Below are 15521 nucleotides of genomic sequence, written 5' to 3'. Positions count from 1 at the left end.
ACTGTTGCTTCCTGACCTTTCTCAAGAGGCAGGTCAGGTGGTCTGGTATTCCTATCTCTCTCAGAATTTTCCACAGTTTATTGTGATCCACACAGTCAAAGACATTGGCATAGTCAATAAAGCAGAAATAGATGTTTTTCTGGAACTCTCTTGCTTTTTCGATGATCCAGTGGATGTTGGCAATTTGATCTCTGGTTCCTCTGCCTTTTCTAAAACCAGCTTGAACATCAGGAAGTTCATGGTTTACGTATTGCTGAAGCCTGGCTTGGAGAATTTTGAGCATTACTTTACTAGCATGTGAGATGAGTGCCATTGTGTGGTAGTTTGAGCATTCTTTGGCATTGCCTTTCTTTGGGATTGGAATGAAAACTGACCTTTTCCAGTCCTGTGGCCACTGCTGAGTTTTCCAAATTTGCTGGCATATTGAGTGCAGCACTTTCACAGCATCATCTTTCAGGATTTGAAACAGCTCAACTGGAATCCCATCACCTCCACTAGCTTTGTTCGTAGTGATGCTTTCAAAGGCCCACCTGACTTCACATTCCAGGAAGTCTGGTTCTAGATGAGTGATCACACCATCGTGATTATCCAGGTCGTGAAGATCTATTTTGTACAGTTCTTCTGTGTATTCTTGCCACCTCTTCTTAATATCTTCTGCTTCTGTTAGGTCCAGACCATTTCTGTCCTTTATAGAGCCCATCTTTGTATGAAATGTTCCCTTGGTATCTCTAATTTTCTTGAAGAGATCTCTAGTCTTTCCCATTCTGTTCTTTTCCTCTATTTCTTTGCACTGATCGCTGAAGAAGGCTTTCTTATCTCTTCTTGCTATTCTTTGGAATTCTGCATTCAGATGCTTATATCTTTCCTTTTCTCCTTTGCTTTTCGCTTCTCTTCTTTTCACAGCTATTCGTAAGGCCTCCGCAGACAGCCATTTTGCTTTTTTGCATTGTTTTTCCATGGGGATGGTCTTGATCCCTGTCTCCTGTACAATGTCACGAACCTCATTCCATAGTTCATCAGGCATTCTATCTATCAGATCTAGGCCCTTAAATCTATTTCTCACTTCCACTGTATAATCATAAGGGATTTGATTTAGGTCATACCTGAATGGTCTAGCGGTTTTCCCTACTTTCTTCAATTTGAGTCTGAATTTGGTAATAAGGAGTTCATCCAAATATTTATTCATTCAGTTATCAATTCTTTCAGCCCCTACTTATCAAGCACTGACATAGTGCCATCCTTTGTGGGTAGGCACACAGGATACAAACATGAATAAAGTGTGATTCCCAGCCCAGGGTCTCACAGACTGGAAAGGAGATAAAGTAAGGAAGTAATCATTATACGATGTGATGGATGATATAATAACGTATGAAATACTAGAGAAACCCAGAGATGGGAACTACCAATTTTGCTTTAACATCATGGAGGATATTAAAAGATTACTAGGATTTTTCTGGGAGGCCAAGTAGGAAAAGGCAGTCTGGATGGGGGAGATGGGGAGAGGGCTGTCTGGAAGCAGGAGAAGCATGTTGTCTGGAAGGACTATGAATAGTCTGAGGGGCTGGCAATTCAGGTACAGGAGGGAAATGAGACTGGAAGTTAAACCAGAGCCTGAAAGCCATCCAAGGCATGTAAACTGCATTCCACAAGTAGTGGGGACCGTGGAGGGAGAATCTCCAGACACCAGTGCTCACAGACCTCAGCAGGAGGTGAGATTTGGAGGCAGACTGTCGGGAGGAGAAAGCCATTGACTTTCTCTCCAACTGTCCTTCCCACCACCTTCCCAGCTGCTTTCAGGCAGAAGGGACGTCTTAGCTGATAACAGAGAGGTCCTCAAGGGACACTCTGTGAGAAGCACATGAAGACAAGGGAGAAAGAATATTCCTTACATCCCTAGGAGAAGTTCTCTTCACAAGGGAACTGCACCCCAGGGAGAAAGTTTTAACTTTCAACCTTCAGCTGGAGAATAGTCAGGCACTCTTGGAGCTCTGCAGCTCTGGTCTGAAAAACAAAAACATTTTTGTTATGTGTCTTGTCTCTCTTAAGCACGTGTATACCCGAATCCTCCTTTCAAGGAGAGTAGGCAATTCCAATTCCTAAGGGCACTAGTAGGCCACAATGGGGGGCAGAGGGGAGCCCCGGAGGAACTGAGCTGAAGGACTCTACACCTTGGAATTTAGACCTGGGGCTCACGGGAGGCCAGACCCCGTTGGCCAGTGCTTGGGTTCCATTGTCACATTCCCATCAACGTTTCAGCCCCAAAGAGGGCTCCTTGCAAAGAGCCTCCTTCCTAGCACTGAGGGTGGTAAGGGAGCTAACGGAAGTAGCGCTTCCCCGGGGAAGGTGATGAAACTGACTCGGGAGGATGCAGCTCCTCTCTGGCTGGTCTGTGAGCGTTGCCCCGACCCCCTGGGCTGAGCCACCAGGTTCCAGGAGGAGGAACCCCTGGAGGGGTAACCGCAGGAGGAACCCCTCTTCCTCCTCTGTCCAGGTGTCAAATGCAGGCAAGTGAGCTGTAGGTGACTGGGGATTGGGTTTCTGACTCTGTCCCCTTCTCTCTTTCCTAGAACCATGGGCACAAGGAAAACATCCTCTGTGTGGCTCATTGTCCACCTTCTCTCCTCGCCACCTCCAGTTACAATGGGGAGATTATCATCCGGAATATCATCTCAGGCCGCGTGTACAGAAAGCTGAATTCCCCCAGCTCCTCTGACGGCACAGAAGATAGCGAAGGTAGGGGTGGCCTCCGTGGCCACTCTGCATGGGCCCGGCAGGCTCAGGCTCCTGGCAAGTTGTCTAAAGGGAGCTCGTCTCTGGAATGCTTCCCAGTTATAATGGAGTGGCCTGGTTTCAGGTCTTAACTTGTGAGATGGAGATTTTCAGAGCTGGGGAAGGCAGGAGCGGCGGGGGGAGCTTGAGAGTTCAGCTAGCTCAGTACACATCCCCAGGCACCTGTCCATCAGAGCGCATCTCACGCACACCTGAAACTAACATAACATTGTAAGTCAGTTAGGTGCTTGTGTGCTTCGGTCGTGTCCAACTCTTTGTGACCCCATGGACGGTAGCCTACCAATCACCTCTGTCCATGGGATACTCCAGGCAAGAATACTGGAGTGGGTTGCCATGTCCTCCTCCAGGAGATCTTCCCAACCCAGGGATCGAACCGGGGCCTCATATGTCTCCTGCATTGGCAGGTGGGTTCTTTACCACCAGCGCCACCTGGGAAGCCCCATTACTTGTATGCTACAAAACTCCCCACTGCCCCACTGCACTTTCCCAATTCTTCTGCACTGGTCCTAATTCTTCAAGGCTCTCTCTCTGTTGTCTGCTAATGTGATCATGAGGCCGTTCACTCACTTATTCATTCAAAAAAATACAGACAAGTTCCTGCTATGTGCCAGGCCCAGTGCTAGGTCTTGGGCTGGTAATCGCATCCCTCTCTCCCCAGGAGTCCTGAGCCATGTGGAAAACACACGTGGGGAGATTCGCTTATCTATCAGTTCCATTGCTGGTGGTGCTGGACTGTAAAAGTGGCAGGAACCCAAAGCCACACAGGCAGCTTCTTACCACTGCTCTCTCTCCATGTCCCGAGTCCAGCTTCATCCTTCCCAAGTGGCCATCTGCAGATGCTCATCAGCCACCAGCCAGGGCTCCCACCCCTCACACCCACGGGCCCCAGCAGGGGAGACACAGACAGAAGTGCTGGGCATTTTTGCATAAAACTGGGGAGTGCCTGCATCTCCAGAAGCCAAACCAGCCCACCCTTAGCGAGCGATGACCCTCAGACTACGATCCCTGCTTTAGACATGTGATGACTTAGTAGCCAAGGAAAATCTCCAGTGGCTCCTTGGATCAGAAAATATATGTGAGCCTCTTCCACGGCCCACATGGGAGCCCATGGGAGATGTGTACCAGAGGCTGGAGAGAGATGTGAGCCCTGGTGCTGTACACACCAAGGGACTCACAGTCTAAATTCAGGCACAAGATGTGATGCTCAACAGGTAAAATGAGGATAAAGCAATGCAGTCAGCCTGCTGTGCTTGAGAGGCGCTCCGGAGGGCAGTGGTTAGAAACCGAAACCTCTGGACGCCGTGAGATTAAAAAGAAATCCTTACCTGTAGATTTATGATCCTGTCTATTTCTAGGCCCTTTGCTGCATATAAAAAAAGACCCTTCTGTGAAGCTGTTTCTGAGAGTGCCTAAGAGTTTAAAAAATCTTTGGGGAAAAAGTGGTGGCATTTCCTTCTAAAGGTTTATTTTCACTGCATTAAATTGAGAATTAAGTCACTGGCCAAGAATGCAGTGTTGACCTTTCAGCCAGCAGTTCTAATTTAAAACCCTCTTTGCAGCAGCATTTATTGCTTCAAGTTATGTGGCCATTGGTTTTTGAAAAACTTCTCTCCTCTCCAAAAATGCAAAAGCCAGCCCTAGTTCCTAATTATTCACATTTCAACAGTGCAAAAAAATGCACAAATTAGGTGGAAAGATGTGAAAGTTCCTGCAGCCTTCCAGAAAAGAGCAACACTGTCTCGGCCTGAAGGTCAAAACAAAGCACGGTGGTCCTTTTCACATGGGGTTGGTTAAGAGACTGCCCTCTTATTTGGAAAACCATCTGGACAAGTCTTCTGAAGTCATTCTCAGTGGAAAGGGGAGCTAAGAGAGAAAGGCAATTGTGTGAGCAAAGCTGATGAGCTGAAAATACATTCTTTCTGCCAACTTTTCTACATTTTAGCTTCATGCTCCCTTATGCAATATTGAGAATTGTTATGTCTTCTCCCACATCAAAGAGAAAGAATTTGAGAGTGAAAGAAAGAGACTAAGAGATTTCAGCCAGGCTAAAATCCAGGAAATCTGTGAGCTCTCTGGAAGGCTTTTTCTTCTCCTTTTCTTATTGTAGTAGAATACATGTGGGCTTCCCAAGTGGTGTTAGTGATAAAGAACGCGCCTGCCAGTGCAGGAGATATAAGAGACATGGGTTTGATCCTTGGGTCAGGAAGATCCCCTGGAAGAGGGCATAGCAACCCACTCTAGTATTCTTGCCTGGAGAATCCCTGCCAGATGAGCCTGGCGGGCTATAGTCCATGGGGTCGCAAAGAGTTGGACACAACTGAAGTGACTGACCACACGCGAAGAATATGCATAATACAGTATATACCATCTTAGCTATTTCTAAGTATACAGTTCAGTGGTTTTACATGCATTCATATTGCCGTGCAATCATATTCTCCATCCTTCCCCATAAATTTTCTTGAAACTAAAGGTCTTTATCTATTACACAACACCTCTCCCTCCTCCCTTCTCTTCAACCCGTGGCAGCTACCGTTCTACTTTCTGCCTTTATAATTTTGATTACGCATGGAAATAGAATCATGCAGTGTTTGTCTTTTTGTGACTGGCTGATTTTCCTTAGCATAATGTCCTCAAAGTTCATCCATGTTGTAGCATATTGCTGTTTCCTTGCTTTTAAAGACTAAATAATATCCCGTCATTTATATGCGCCACAGTTTGCTTGCCCATTCATCCATTGATGGATCGATGGGTTGCTTCTACATTTTCGCTATTGTGGATAACATTGCTGTGAACATATTTGTACAAATATCTCTTCAAGATCCTGCTTTCAGTTTTTTGGGGGGTATATACCCAGAAGTAGAATTGCTGGGGAGAAAAAGTGAAGTGAAAGTCAAAGGCACTCAGTCGTGTCCGGCTCTTTGCGACCCCATGAGCTATACAGTCTGTGGAATTCTCCAGACCAGAATGCTGGAGTGGGTGGCCAGCCGTTCCCTTCTCCAGGGGATCTTCCCACCCAGGGATTGACCCCAGGTCTCCCGCATTGCAGGCAGAAAACTGGAAACTGAACTGCTGGATCACACAGCAATTCTATTTTGATATTCTGAGGACCCACCATAGTGTTTTCCCACACCGGCCCTGCCACTCCTCATCCCCACCGACAGTGTACAGGGCTCCAGTTTCTCCACATCCTGACCAACACTTGATGTTTTCCATTTCTTCGATAATAGTCATCCTAATGGATGTGAGGTGGTATCTCATTGTGGTCTTGTCCTTTCACCTGCTTATGGCTATTTTATATCTTTTTTTGGAAAGATGTCTGTTCAGGTTTTTCTGCCCTTTAAAAAAATATATATATTTAATTTATTTGGTTGCGTTGGGTCTTGGTTTCGTCATACATGATCTTTCATTGTGGCACACAGACTCTCTAGCTGTGGCAGACGGGCTCCAGAGTGCACAGACTTCAGCAGTTACAGCATGTGCAGGCTTAGTTGCTCCAAGGCATGTGGGATCTTAGTTCCCCAACCAGGGCTTGAACCCACGTCCCCTGCATTGCAAGGCAAATTCTTAATCACCAGACTACCAGAGAAACCACCCCCCCTGCCCATTTTTGAATCTGGTTTTCTTGTTGTTGCCTCTTAGAAGTCTTCTATATACTCTGGGTATTAGTTCATCACCAGACAAATGATCTGCTGATATTCTCTCCCATTCTGCAGGCTGTCTCTTTACTCTACAGATGGTGTCTTTTGATGCACAAAAAGATCAGTGTTCCTGAAGTCCAATCTGTCTACACTTTTCTTTTGTTACCTATGTTTTTTGGTGGCATATCCAAAAAATTATTGCCATATTCAATGTCATGAGGCTTTTCTCCTATGTTTCCTTCTAAGAATTATCTTGTTCTAGGTCTTCCGTTTAGGTCCTTCATCCACTTTGAGTTAATTTTCACACATGGCATTAGATAAGGGTCCAGACTTATTATTTTGCAGGTGGATATCCAGTTTTCTTGGCACCATTAGTGAAAAGACTGTCCTTTCCCCACTGAAAAGGGTCTTGACACCCTTGTCAAAAATCATTTGACCAAAAACCTGGGGGTTTATTTTTGGGGCTCTCTATTCTATTCCATTTTTCTACCCATCTGTTTTTATACCAGTACCACACTGTTTTGATGACTGTACTTTTTGTACAGTCAGTTTTGAAATCAGGAAGTATGAGTCCCCCCAGTTTTATTCTTGTTTTTCAAGATTGTTTTGCTTATTTGGAGGTCCCTTGAAATTCCATGTGAATTTTAAAATGAGTTTTTCTATTTCTGCCAAATATGTCTTTAGGATTTTGATAGAAATTGCACTGAATCTGTAGATCATTTGGTGGTGTACTCTCATTTTAACAATATTTTCTTCCAATTTATGAACATGGTACATGTCTCCATTTATATATGTCTTAATTTCTTTCAACAGGGTCTTGTAGCGTTCATTATACAAGTATTTCACCTCCTAGGTAAATTCCTGTGTTACTCTTAATGCTATTGAAAATGGAATTTTTTTCCTTATTTACTTTTCAGATTATTCCTTGGTCATGTATACAAATGCAACTGATTTTTGTGTGTGTTGACTTTGTATCCTGCTTCTTTGAGGAATTCATTTATTCGTTCTAAGAGACTAAGGTTTTTTACTTAGGAAACTAATAATATTTACTTCATCTGTAATTAATAATATTTATTATAACAAAACATTTAATATAATTTTAATAAAATAATATTTGAATAGCATTTAATAATAGAATTATAATGAACATAATAACAATATGTTAATAATCATATAAATGACATGTTTGATTTTATATGTCATTTTCCTGAGTGCTTTTAATGTTTTATCTCAGTGCTCACATTGACCCAGAGAGATAGGTGCTCTTGGACCCATTTTCACAGATGAGGAAACAGAGGCTAGACACTTAACTAATAGCCATTATAACCATTACCATTTGCTGAGTGTCCCTGTGTTCTGAGTACCTTGGGTTCAGTATCTCCATTCAGCCTTCACTGCAAAGACATGGAGCACGATTCCCATAGAGTCTCTAATTTTTTTTTTTTTTAGAGTCTCTAATTTAATCTTCACTGAAACTTTGTGAAACAGGAAGTATTGTCTCCCTATCACAGGTGAAGAAAACAGGTTTAAGAAAGTGAAACGCTCCCCAAGCCCACACATGGGTAAGTGGGGAGGCGGCACATATGCCCATTTCCCAGGACTCTGAAGCTCCCTACCCAAGACGAAGTGGGCAAGTTAGGGGAGGTTATCCTTGCTGCCCCTCCCCCTACTCATCATGTTCCCTCCTGCCACCCTGTAAGTCAATTCCCCAAGAGCTGGTTAACCTGAGTGACCCTTAGCTCAATCACTGACTGTGTGTCCCAGGCACCAGGGAGGACACCATGTAGGTGGCCCTCCATCTGCCTCTGAGAACCTTCAGCTCCCCCAGGGACAACCTTCAGTCCCTCAAGGACAACCCTCAGCCCCCTAAGGACAAGCACAGAGCCCAATACCAAGGGCATGGGCTTTGGATACAAACACATCTGGGTTTGAATGTCAGCCCCTCAGCTGTATGACCTCAGGCAATGCAGTTCTTTCTAAACCATACTCTCACTGCTTGATAAAATCAAGAGATCAAGTCTAACTAGGGTTGTTGTGATTGCTGAATATGGTGGTGTTGAGAGGTGCTTAGTTCCAGGTCTGGCACAGAATGTGCTCTAGGTGGGTAATCCAGCTTGTGATCGTGGTCCACCTGAGGGTGGGCCTGAGTCTGCCACGTTCACTGTGGCTTCCCAAGTGCACAGCACAGCGCTGAGCTCAGAGTCAGGCCCAAACAAACGCTGCTGAACAATAGCTAGCCTGGGTCGTGGGTGTCCTGCGGCGCTGAGACAAGGGAGCAGCACCTCTTTATTTCACTCCAGCACCTACTCCATTGTTTACATGAGAACTTTCCTTTCACCTCCAGTCGAGGCAAGTCACCCCAGAGCCCACAGACGCAAGGAGGGTGAGATGAAGAAGCCCCTTGCCCATCTTCTAACACCCAAACAGCTATGTCTTTTGTGGTTCTTGGAGGTTTGCATCTAAGTAGGTCTGCAGGACTTATATGCAAGAGCAAATTTTGAGTTCTATGTGCTAAGCTCTTGGAGACATTGGAGATAAGTGGGGAAAAAGACAAATGTGAGCCCTGTGTTGATGGTGCTTCAAGTCCAGCAGGAGGAGTGGATGGTAAGGAAGTAGGGAGGTGGGTTTAGAAGTTATTCCAACACCCTGGGAGACAGTGGAGGACAGAGGAGCCTGGTGTGCTGCAGTCCATGGTGGGGTAACAAAGAGTCGGACATGACTGAGCTACTGAACAGCAACTAATTCCCATCCAGGAATTCTAGAGAGTGGGGACCTCCTAGGAAATACCCATAGAGCTCCAGGCAAAGCCTCTGACTGCCCTACCATCTCTCTCAGCCCCTCCCTCAAGCCCTAACCAAGTTCCCCATACCTGACTCTCTGCAAAAGCCCTAGGGTCCTGGGGCAATGCAGGGGTACCCTGGATTGCCTTCACATCTGACTTTATCCCCCCAGCTAGGCTGGGCTGCTTCTCAACCAGCAAGGCCACCTGTGCTCTTGTGTATGCCTCGACCGCTTCAACCCAGGTCCAGGGGCAGCTCTGAGACTCTGGGGCCCCGGGGCAATCACCAGAGAGGACGAGAAGAGAGCTGGGAGCTGCATGGGGAGCACAACCAAAACCCTCTCCTTGTCTCTAGGCCCAGACGGAAGTGTCTCCTGCCTCGCCTTCCTCAAGACTCGGGCAGCCAACTTGGAATCAGCCTCCGCTTCGCTGATGGCCAACGGGCCCCGAGGTGAGAATGGTGCCCACACTGGCCGTCGGCTCGTCTCTAAGAAGTGGCCACTGCAGGCCCGGGTTCCAAGAGGAAGGACCCCCAGGCATTCGGGACTCACCAGGCACTCCCTGGCTGACTCAGCCTAGCCTTCCAGCTGGGAGAGGGCAGCTTCCTCCCAGTTGAGTCTCCCTGCCTGCTGCCTCCCCAAAAGCCCCTGGTGATTCCTGCAGGGACATAGGGCTCACAGGATGTCGTTCAGTGAGGTTAAATAAACATCAGATGTTTATTCAGCGAGGGAGGGGCAGACTGCCACAGCACCCACGGGAGGTCTGAGAGAAGAGCTGAGAATCATGTAATGCGGGTCAGCCTGCAGGGATGCAGTCTTACCCAGCCTGTTTGGCACCAGGGACTGGTTTTGTGGAAGACAGTTTTTCCATAGACTGGGAGGTAGGAGATGGTTTCGGGATGATTTATTGTGCAGTTTATTTCTATTATTGCTACATCAGCTCCATCAGGCATTAGATCCCGGAGGCTGGGGACTCCTGGGTAGAGGACATTTCCTGAGGCCTCCTCCGCCACTAACTAGCTTTGGTGATGTCACATAGATGACAGGACCTCTGGCTTCAGTGAACTGTAAGGAGTGGGCCAGTGTCCTGCTCCAAAGCACAGGAATTTTATTTTAAACAGTGAGTTAGAAGCCGCCGCCTGTGTTACTCTGATTGCAAGAGCCCGAATCCCAGGGCATTCGGTCGTTTGTAGTCTCCTCACTGGAGAAGGAGACCGCCTTCTGGCTCTGCTCGCAAGCCTCCTCCCGATGCCCGACCTTGGCCCAGCCCTGAAGCTTCTGGCCCCAGGCGCCCTCACCCTGGGCATCCCTCGCTTCTGCTTTACCTGTCAGCAGCACAGGACCCCCTCCCCTGAGAGAAGAGGAGGATCCCACAGTCTGTGATTTAGGGAGCTCCTAGGCAAAGATAGTATATTCAAAAGCAGAGACATTATTTTGCTGACTAAGGTCCGTCTAGTCAAGGCTATGGTTTTCCAGTGGTCGTGTATGGATGTGAGAGTTGGACTGTGAAGAAGGCTGAGCGCCAAAGAATTGATGCGTTTGAACTGTGGGGTTGGAGAAGACTCTTGAGAGTCCCTTGGACTGCAAGGAGATCCAGCCAGTCCATTCTGAAGGAGATCAGCCCTGGGATTTCTTTGGAAGGAATGATGCTAAAGCTGAAGCTCCAGTACGTTGGCCACCTCATGCAAAGAGTTGACTCATTGGAAAAGACTCTGATGCTGGGAGGGATTGGGGGCAGGAGGAGAAGGGGACGACGGAGGATGAGATGGCTAGATGGCATCACAGACTCGATGGACGTGAGTCTGTGTGAACTCCGGGAGATGGTGATGGACAGGGAGGCCTGGTGTGGTGTGATTCATGGGGTCGCAAAGAGTCAGACACGACTGAGCCTACTGAACTGAACTGAACTGAACTGAACTGAACTGAGGCGAAGAGGTATGCATGGGGTTCCCACTTCACAGGCTTGCTGTGAACACCTACCGGCAAAGCACTCAAGAACTGTGACTGACAGACCAAAGGAGGTCCCAGAGAATTCCTTTGACTAGGCAAGTCCCACAATGTGTTTAAAAGATGTGCCTACACACACAAGTGCCTGTGTACACACATATGCACACACATTAATTGTTGCCATAGCACAAACTTCCATATCTCGCCTCCACAGCCCAAAGAAGCCTCCTCTGTCAGGAAGGCTGCCTGGAATAGTGGAGAAGGGAGAGGCTATTGAGACATTTAATCCAAAGCCTCCAAGGGGGGCCCCTTCCCCGGATACACACAGATGGATCATTCAGCTGGTCAGATTAAGCCAAGCAGCCCAGGCACCACCCTGGAGTCCTGAGACTGCGGTGCCTCTCAACAGAGACTCCCAGACTCTGCCCGGGAGCTCCAGAACTGTAAAGCACCAACACCCAAGGGCCCTCCCTTCTGCTTCCCTCCTCCCAGGTTCTGTCACCGTCTGAGGCTGTTTGGTGGGGCCCGTCCCATTGCAAACTTTGCTCCTATAAGTTGGGTAGTGGGTTGGAAATAAGTTCCATACCTTATGTTTGGGTTGGCTTGTTTTTTGACACCTAAGTCGCTCGCTCAGTCATGTCTGACTCTTTGCGACCCCGTGGACTGTAGCTCACCAGGCTCCTCCATCCATGGGATTCTCCAGGCAAGAATACTGGCAAGGGTTGCCATTTTTGACACTAGCCTGTGTCAAAAAACTAGTGTCTCTCTCATCAAGGAGAATGTATTTCACTTGCTATTGTCTGACACGTAAGCTTTACCGCTGATGGACCATGTGTGTCTGTGTCTGTCTGTGATGGACGCTGTGTGTGTGTCTGTGTGTCTCTCTGTGATGGACCCTGTGTGTGTGTGTGTGTGTGTGTGTAAAGATCCCTGTGTGTATGTGTCTTCAGTCCACAGACAAAGCCCGGGTCAGCAGCATGGTGGTGACGCCGGGAGATGCCTGTGCTTACATGGGTGACCAGCACGGCATTGTTCACGTCTATGACATTGAGGAGCAGGGCCTGCAGGGACAGGAGCTGCAGCCTCCCACGAGTAGGCATGAGCTCTCCATGTGAGATGCTATGATGAGCATTGCTTCAGTTTTAGTTAAATATTAGATTAAATAAAATTTGATATTTTTCTAGAGAAAAATATTTTCATGAAAATATTCAGTATTGGCAAGGTGAGGGGAAAATGGCACTCACATGCTCTTGGATGGAGAGTGAGTTGGTATATACAGTCTGAAGGGCATAAAAGGCAAGTTGACAATGCGCATTAAAGCTTTGAACCAGCAATTCTACTTCTAAGGATTTGGCCAAAAAAAAAAAGAGTAAGAAGCATAAACAAAGACTTAGTTATAACGTTGTGAATCAGCATATTGTTTATAAGAGAGGCAGAAGAAAATAATAGAGAAACCAAACTGTCCAGTGTAAGGGGAATAATTAAACATGTGATGGTATAGAATATAACATATTGAAATATCATTGAGTTATTGTGTAAGGATGCCATATATGAAAATGTATTTATAGGGAGACTATTCATGATAAAATTGTTCAGTGAAAAATTAGGTCACAAAACAATAATGCAACCCTTGTTAAAACAGAGACACACACGGAAGATTGAAAGTCTGGAGAAATAGACATCAAGGATGTAACAAATCCTTATCTCTTTGTACATGAGGTTTTGAAAAGTGAAAGTCACTCAGCTGTGTCCAGCTCTTTGTGACCCCATGGACTATACAGTCCACAGAATTCTTCAAGCAGGAATACTGGAGTGGGCAGCCTTTCCTTCTCCAGGGAATCTTCCCAATCCAGGGATTGTACCCAGGTCTCCCACAGGCAGATTATTTACCAGCTGAGCCACAAGGGAAGCCCACATTGAGGTTTTAGTTATGCTTTTCTTTTTTAAATATAAATTTATTTATTTTAATTGGAGGCTAATTACTTTACAATATTGTATTGGTTTTGCCATACATTGACATGAATCTGCCACGGGTGTACATGTGTTCCCCATCCTGAACCCCCCTCCCACCTCCCTCCCCATCCCATCTGTCAGGGTCATCCCAGTGCACCAGCCCTGAGCATCCTGTATCATGCATCAAACCTGGACTGGTGACTCGTTTCACATATGATAATATACATGTTTCAATGCCATTCTCCCAAATCATCCCACCCTCGCCCTCTCCCACAAAGTCCAAAAGATCGTTCTATACATCTGTGTCTCTTTTGCTGTCTCGCATACAGGGTTATCTTCTTTTTAAAAATGTGTCTTTTCTAATTTTTCTGGAGATATACTGCTTTGGTAATAACAGAATATGTTTAAAGTGTTAAAAGCCTTTCATACAGTTGTAGAAATGCTCATGTTTAGAAAAAAAATCAAGCAGCATGATAAAATATAAAATGAAAAGCAGTAGTTGTTTCTCTGACCTCCTCCATCACCCAGCCCGACTTTTCTGCATCCTAGCAACACTATTAATGAATTTCAATTTCCTTCCAGAAAGTTCCTATGCATATATATATATATATATACAAAATATATACAGGAACACATACACACACACCCACGATACATACTTTCAGGACTCATTTTTTCATTTGTATCTTAGCCAGCTTTACATATAAGCATATTTAGGTATTTTTTTTTAGCATATTTGAATGGCTATAAAATATTTCATTAAATATACTTCTGTAAAGCCAATTTAGAGGCAAATATTCACCTGCCTCCCCTTATTCACTTTTTCCTGTTCCACCACAGGAGAAGTTTAAATGCTAAAGTATGAGAAATTGGAATTTAGAAGTAAGAGTGATCGGCCTTGCATTGGTCTTTACTCTGAGTACTGGGAACATAGCTTTCGCCAGGCTGTATTAAAAATTATTTTTTATTACTTTCCCACTCTTGCAGCCTTACCAAACCCTAAGTGCTAAAGGAAACTATAGGGTGAGGACCTTGAACAGGCCCCATTTTATATGTATTTGGAGCTGGCATAGGGTCTTGCACATAGTAGATGCTTGATAAAAACTTGTATCAAAGTAATGTAGCAAGACCAACGACTTGTCACACCAGTGCCTCTCTCCCTGCTGGACGCTCATCCAGGTCTGACCCCAGCCTGCTGTGACTGTTGCGAGCATCTTGGTTCAGGCTGGGCCTCTCTCCCTGCTGGATGCTCATCCAGCTCCGACCCCACCCTGCAGTGACTGTTGCAAGCATCTAGGTTCAGGGTGGGCGTCTCTCCCTGCTGGACGCTCATCCAGATATGACCCCAGCCTGCAGTGACCGTTGCACAGCATCTAGCTTCAGGCTGGGCCTCTCTCCCTGCTGGACGCTCATCCAGGTCTGACCCCAGCCTGCTGTGACTGTTGCGAGCATCTTGGTTCAGGCTGGGCCTCTCTCCCTGCTGGACGCTCATCCAGCTCCGACCCCACCCTGCAGTGACCGTGCACAGCGTCTAGCTTCAGGGTGGGCCTCTCTCCCTGCTGGACGCTCATCCAGCTCCGACCCCACCCTGCAGTGACCGTGCGCAGCATCTAGCATTGGGCTGGGCCTCTCTCCCTGCTGGGCGCTCATCCAGCTCCGACCCCAGCCTACAGTGACCGTTGCACAGCATCTAGCTTCAGGCTGGGCCTCTCTCCCTGCTGGGCGCTCATCCAGCTCCGACCCCACCCTGCAGTGACCATGCACAGCGTCTAGCTTCAGGGTGGGCCTCTCCCACCGCACTCAGCTGTGCTCTTTCCTCTGATTTAGACGTGAAATTCTGGCGGGCCCACATCAGCATGGTGAATCGTGAGTACCATCCATTTTAGAGTTTAAGAATGTATAACAGAGTCAAAATACTTTTCCCAGCTTTGAGTAAATGGGTTCTCTCAGAAGCCTTCTGAATTCATCAGAAGACAAGGACAGTACTATAATTCTGCTGCTGCTGTGAGGACTAGATGGTTATGTTCCGTACACAGAGTAAAGGAAGAGATCTGAAGCCATTTTTCTTATAAATGATGATTGTTTTCCTTGAATTGATCCACTATTTTAGTGTAAGTGTAGATGCTTAGTATGTTTAAGACTTTTTTCACTGGAGTTAAAAGGAGTCAGTGCTGGCGTGGGGCCTGGACCCCGGTCAGAAGTTTCATTCCAACCTCTTGGTGTTCCCACAGACCCATCAGTTCCCACAGTCCGTGAAATGTTCCCAGTATATCTTTTCTGCTATCTTGGGACTGGAGCTGGGGCATCTGAAGGGGGTGTGGCATGGTAGGAGGCAGGGAGAGGATGGTACCGAGAATAATCCAGGAGATGAACCTGGCTTCTATATTCCAGCTATAAATACTGGGGTATTGATGC

The 15521-nt window shown here is 46.5% G+C and overlaps 1 protein-coding gene across 1 annotated transcript in view; it reads left to right on the top strand.

The window, feature by feature from the left end:
* Positions 1-15521, top strand: part of LOC105616258 (WD repeat-containing protein 49-like) — a 38184-nt gene that overhangs the window by 20270 nt on the left and 2393 nt on the right. The window contains exons 8-11 of the mRNA XM_027973841.3: positions 2568-2733; positions 9563-9658; positions 12111-12245; positions 14934-14976. Coding sequence (XP_027829642.2) covers positions 2568-2733; positions 9563-9658; positions 12111-12245; positions 14934-14976 — 440 coding nt within the window. The remainder of the gene's footprint in view (positions 1-2567; positions 2734-9562; positions 9659-12110; positions 12246-14933; positions 14977-15521) is intronic.

This window comes from Ovis aries, chromosome 10, assembly GCF_016772045.2.
Source record: "Ovis aries strain OAR_USU_Benz2616 breed Rambouillet chromosome 10, ARS-UI_Ramb_v3.0, whole genome shotgun sequence".
NCBI classification, from domain to species: Eukaryota; Metazoa; Chordata; class Mammalia; order Artiodactyla; family Bovidae; genus Ovis; species Ovis aries.
This window is presented reverse-complemented; position numbering and strand designations above follow the sequence as displayed.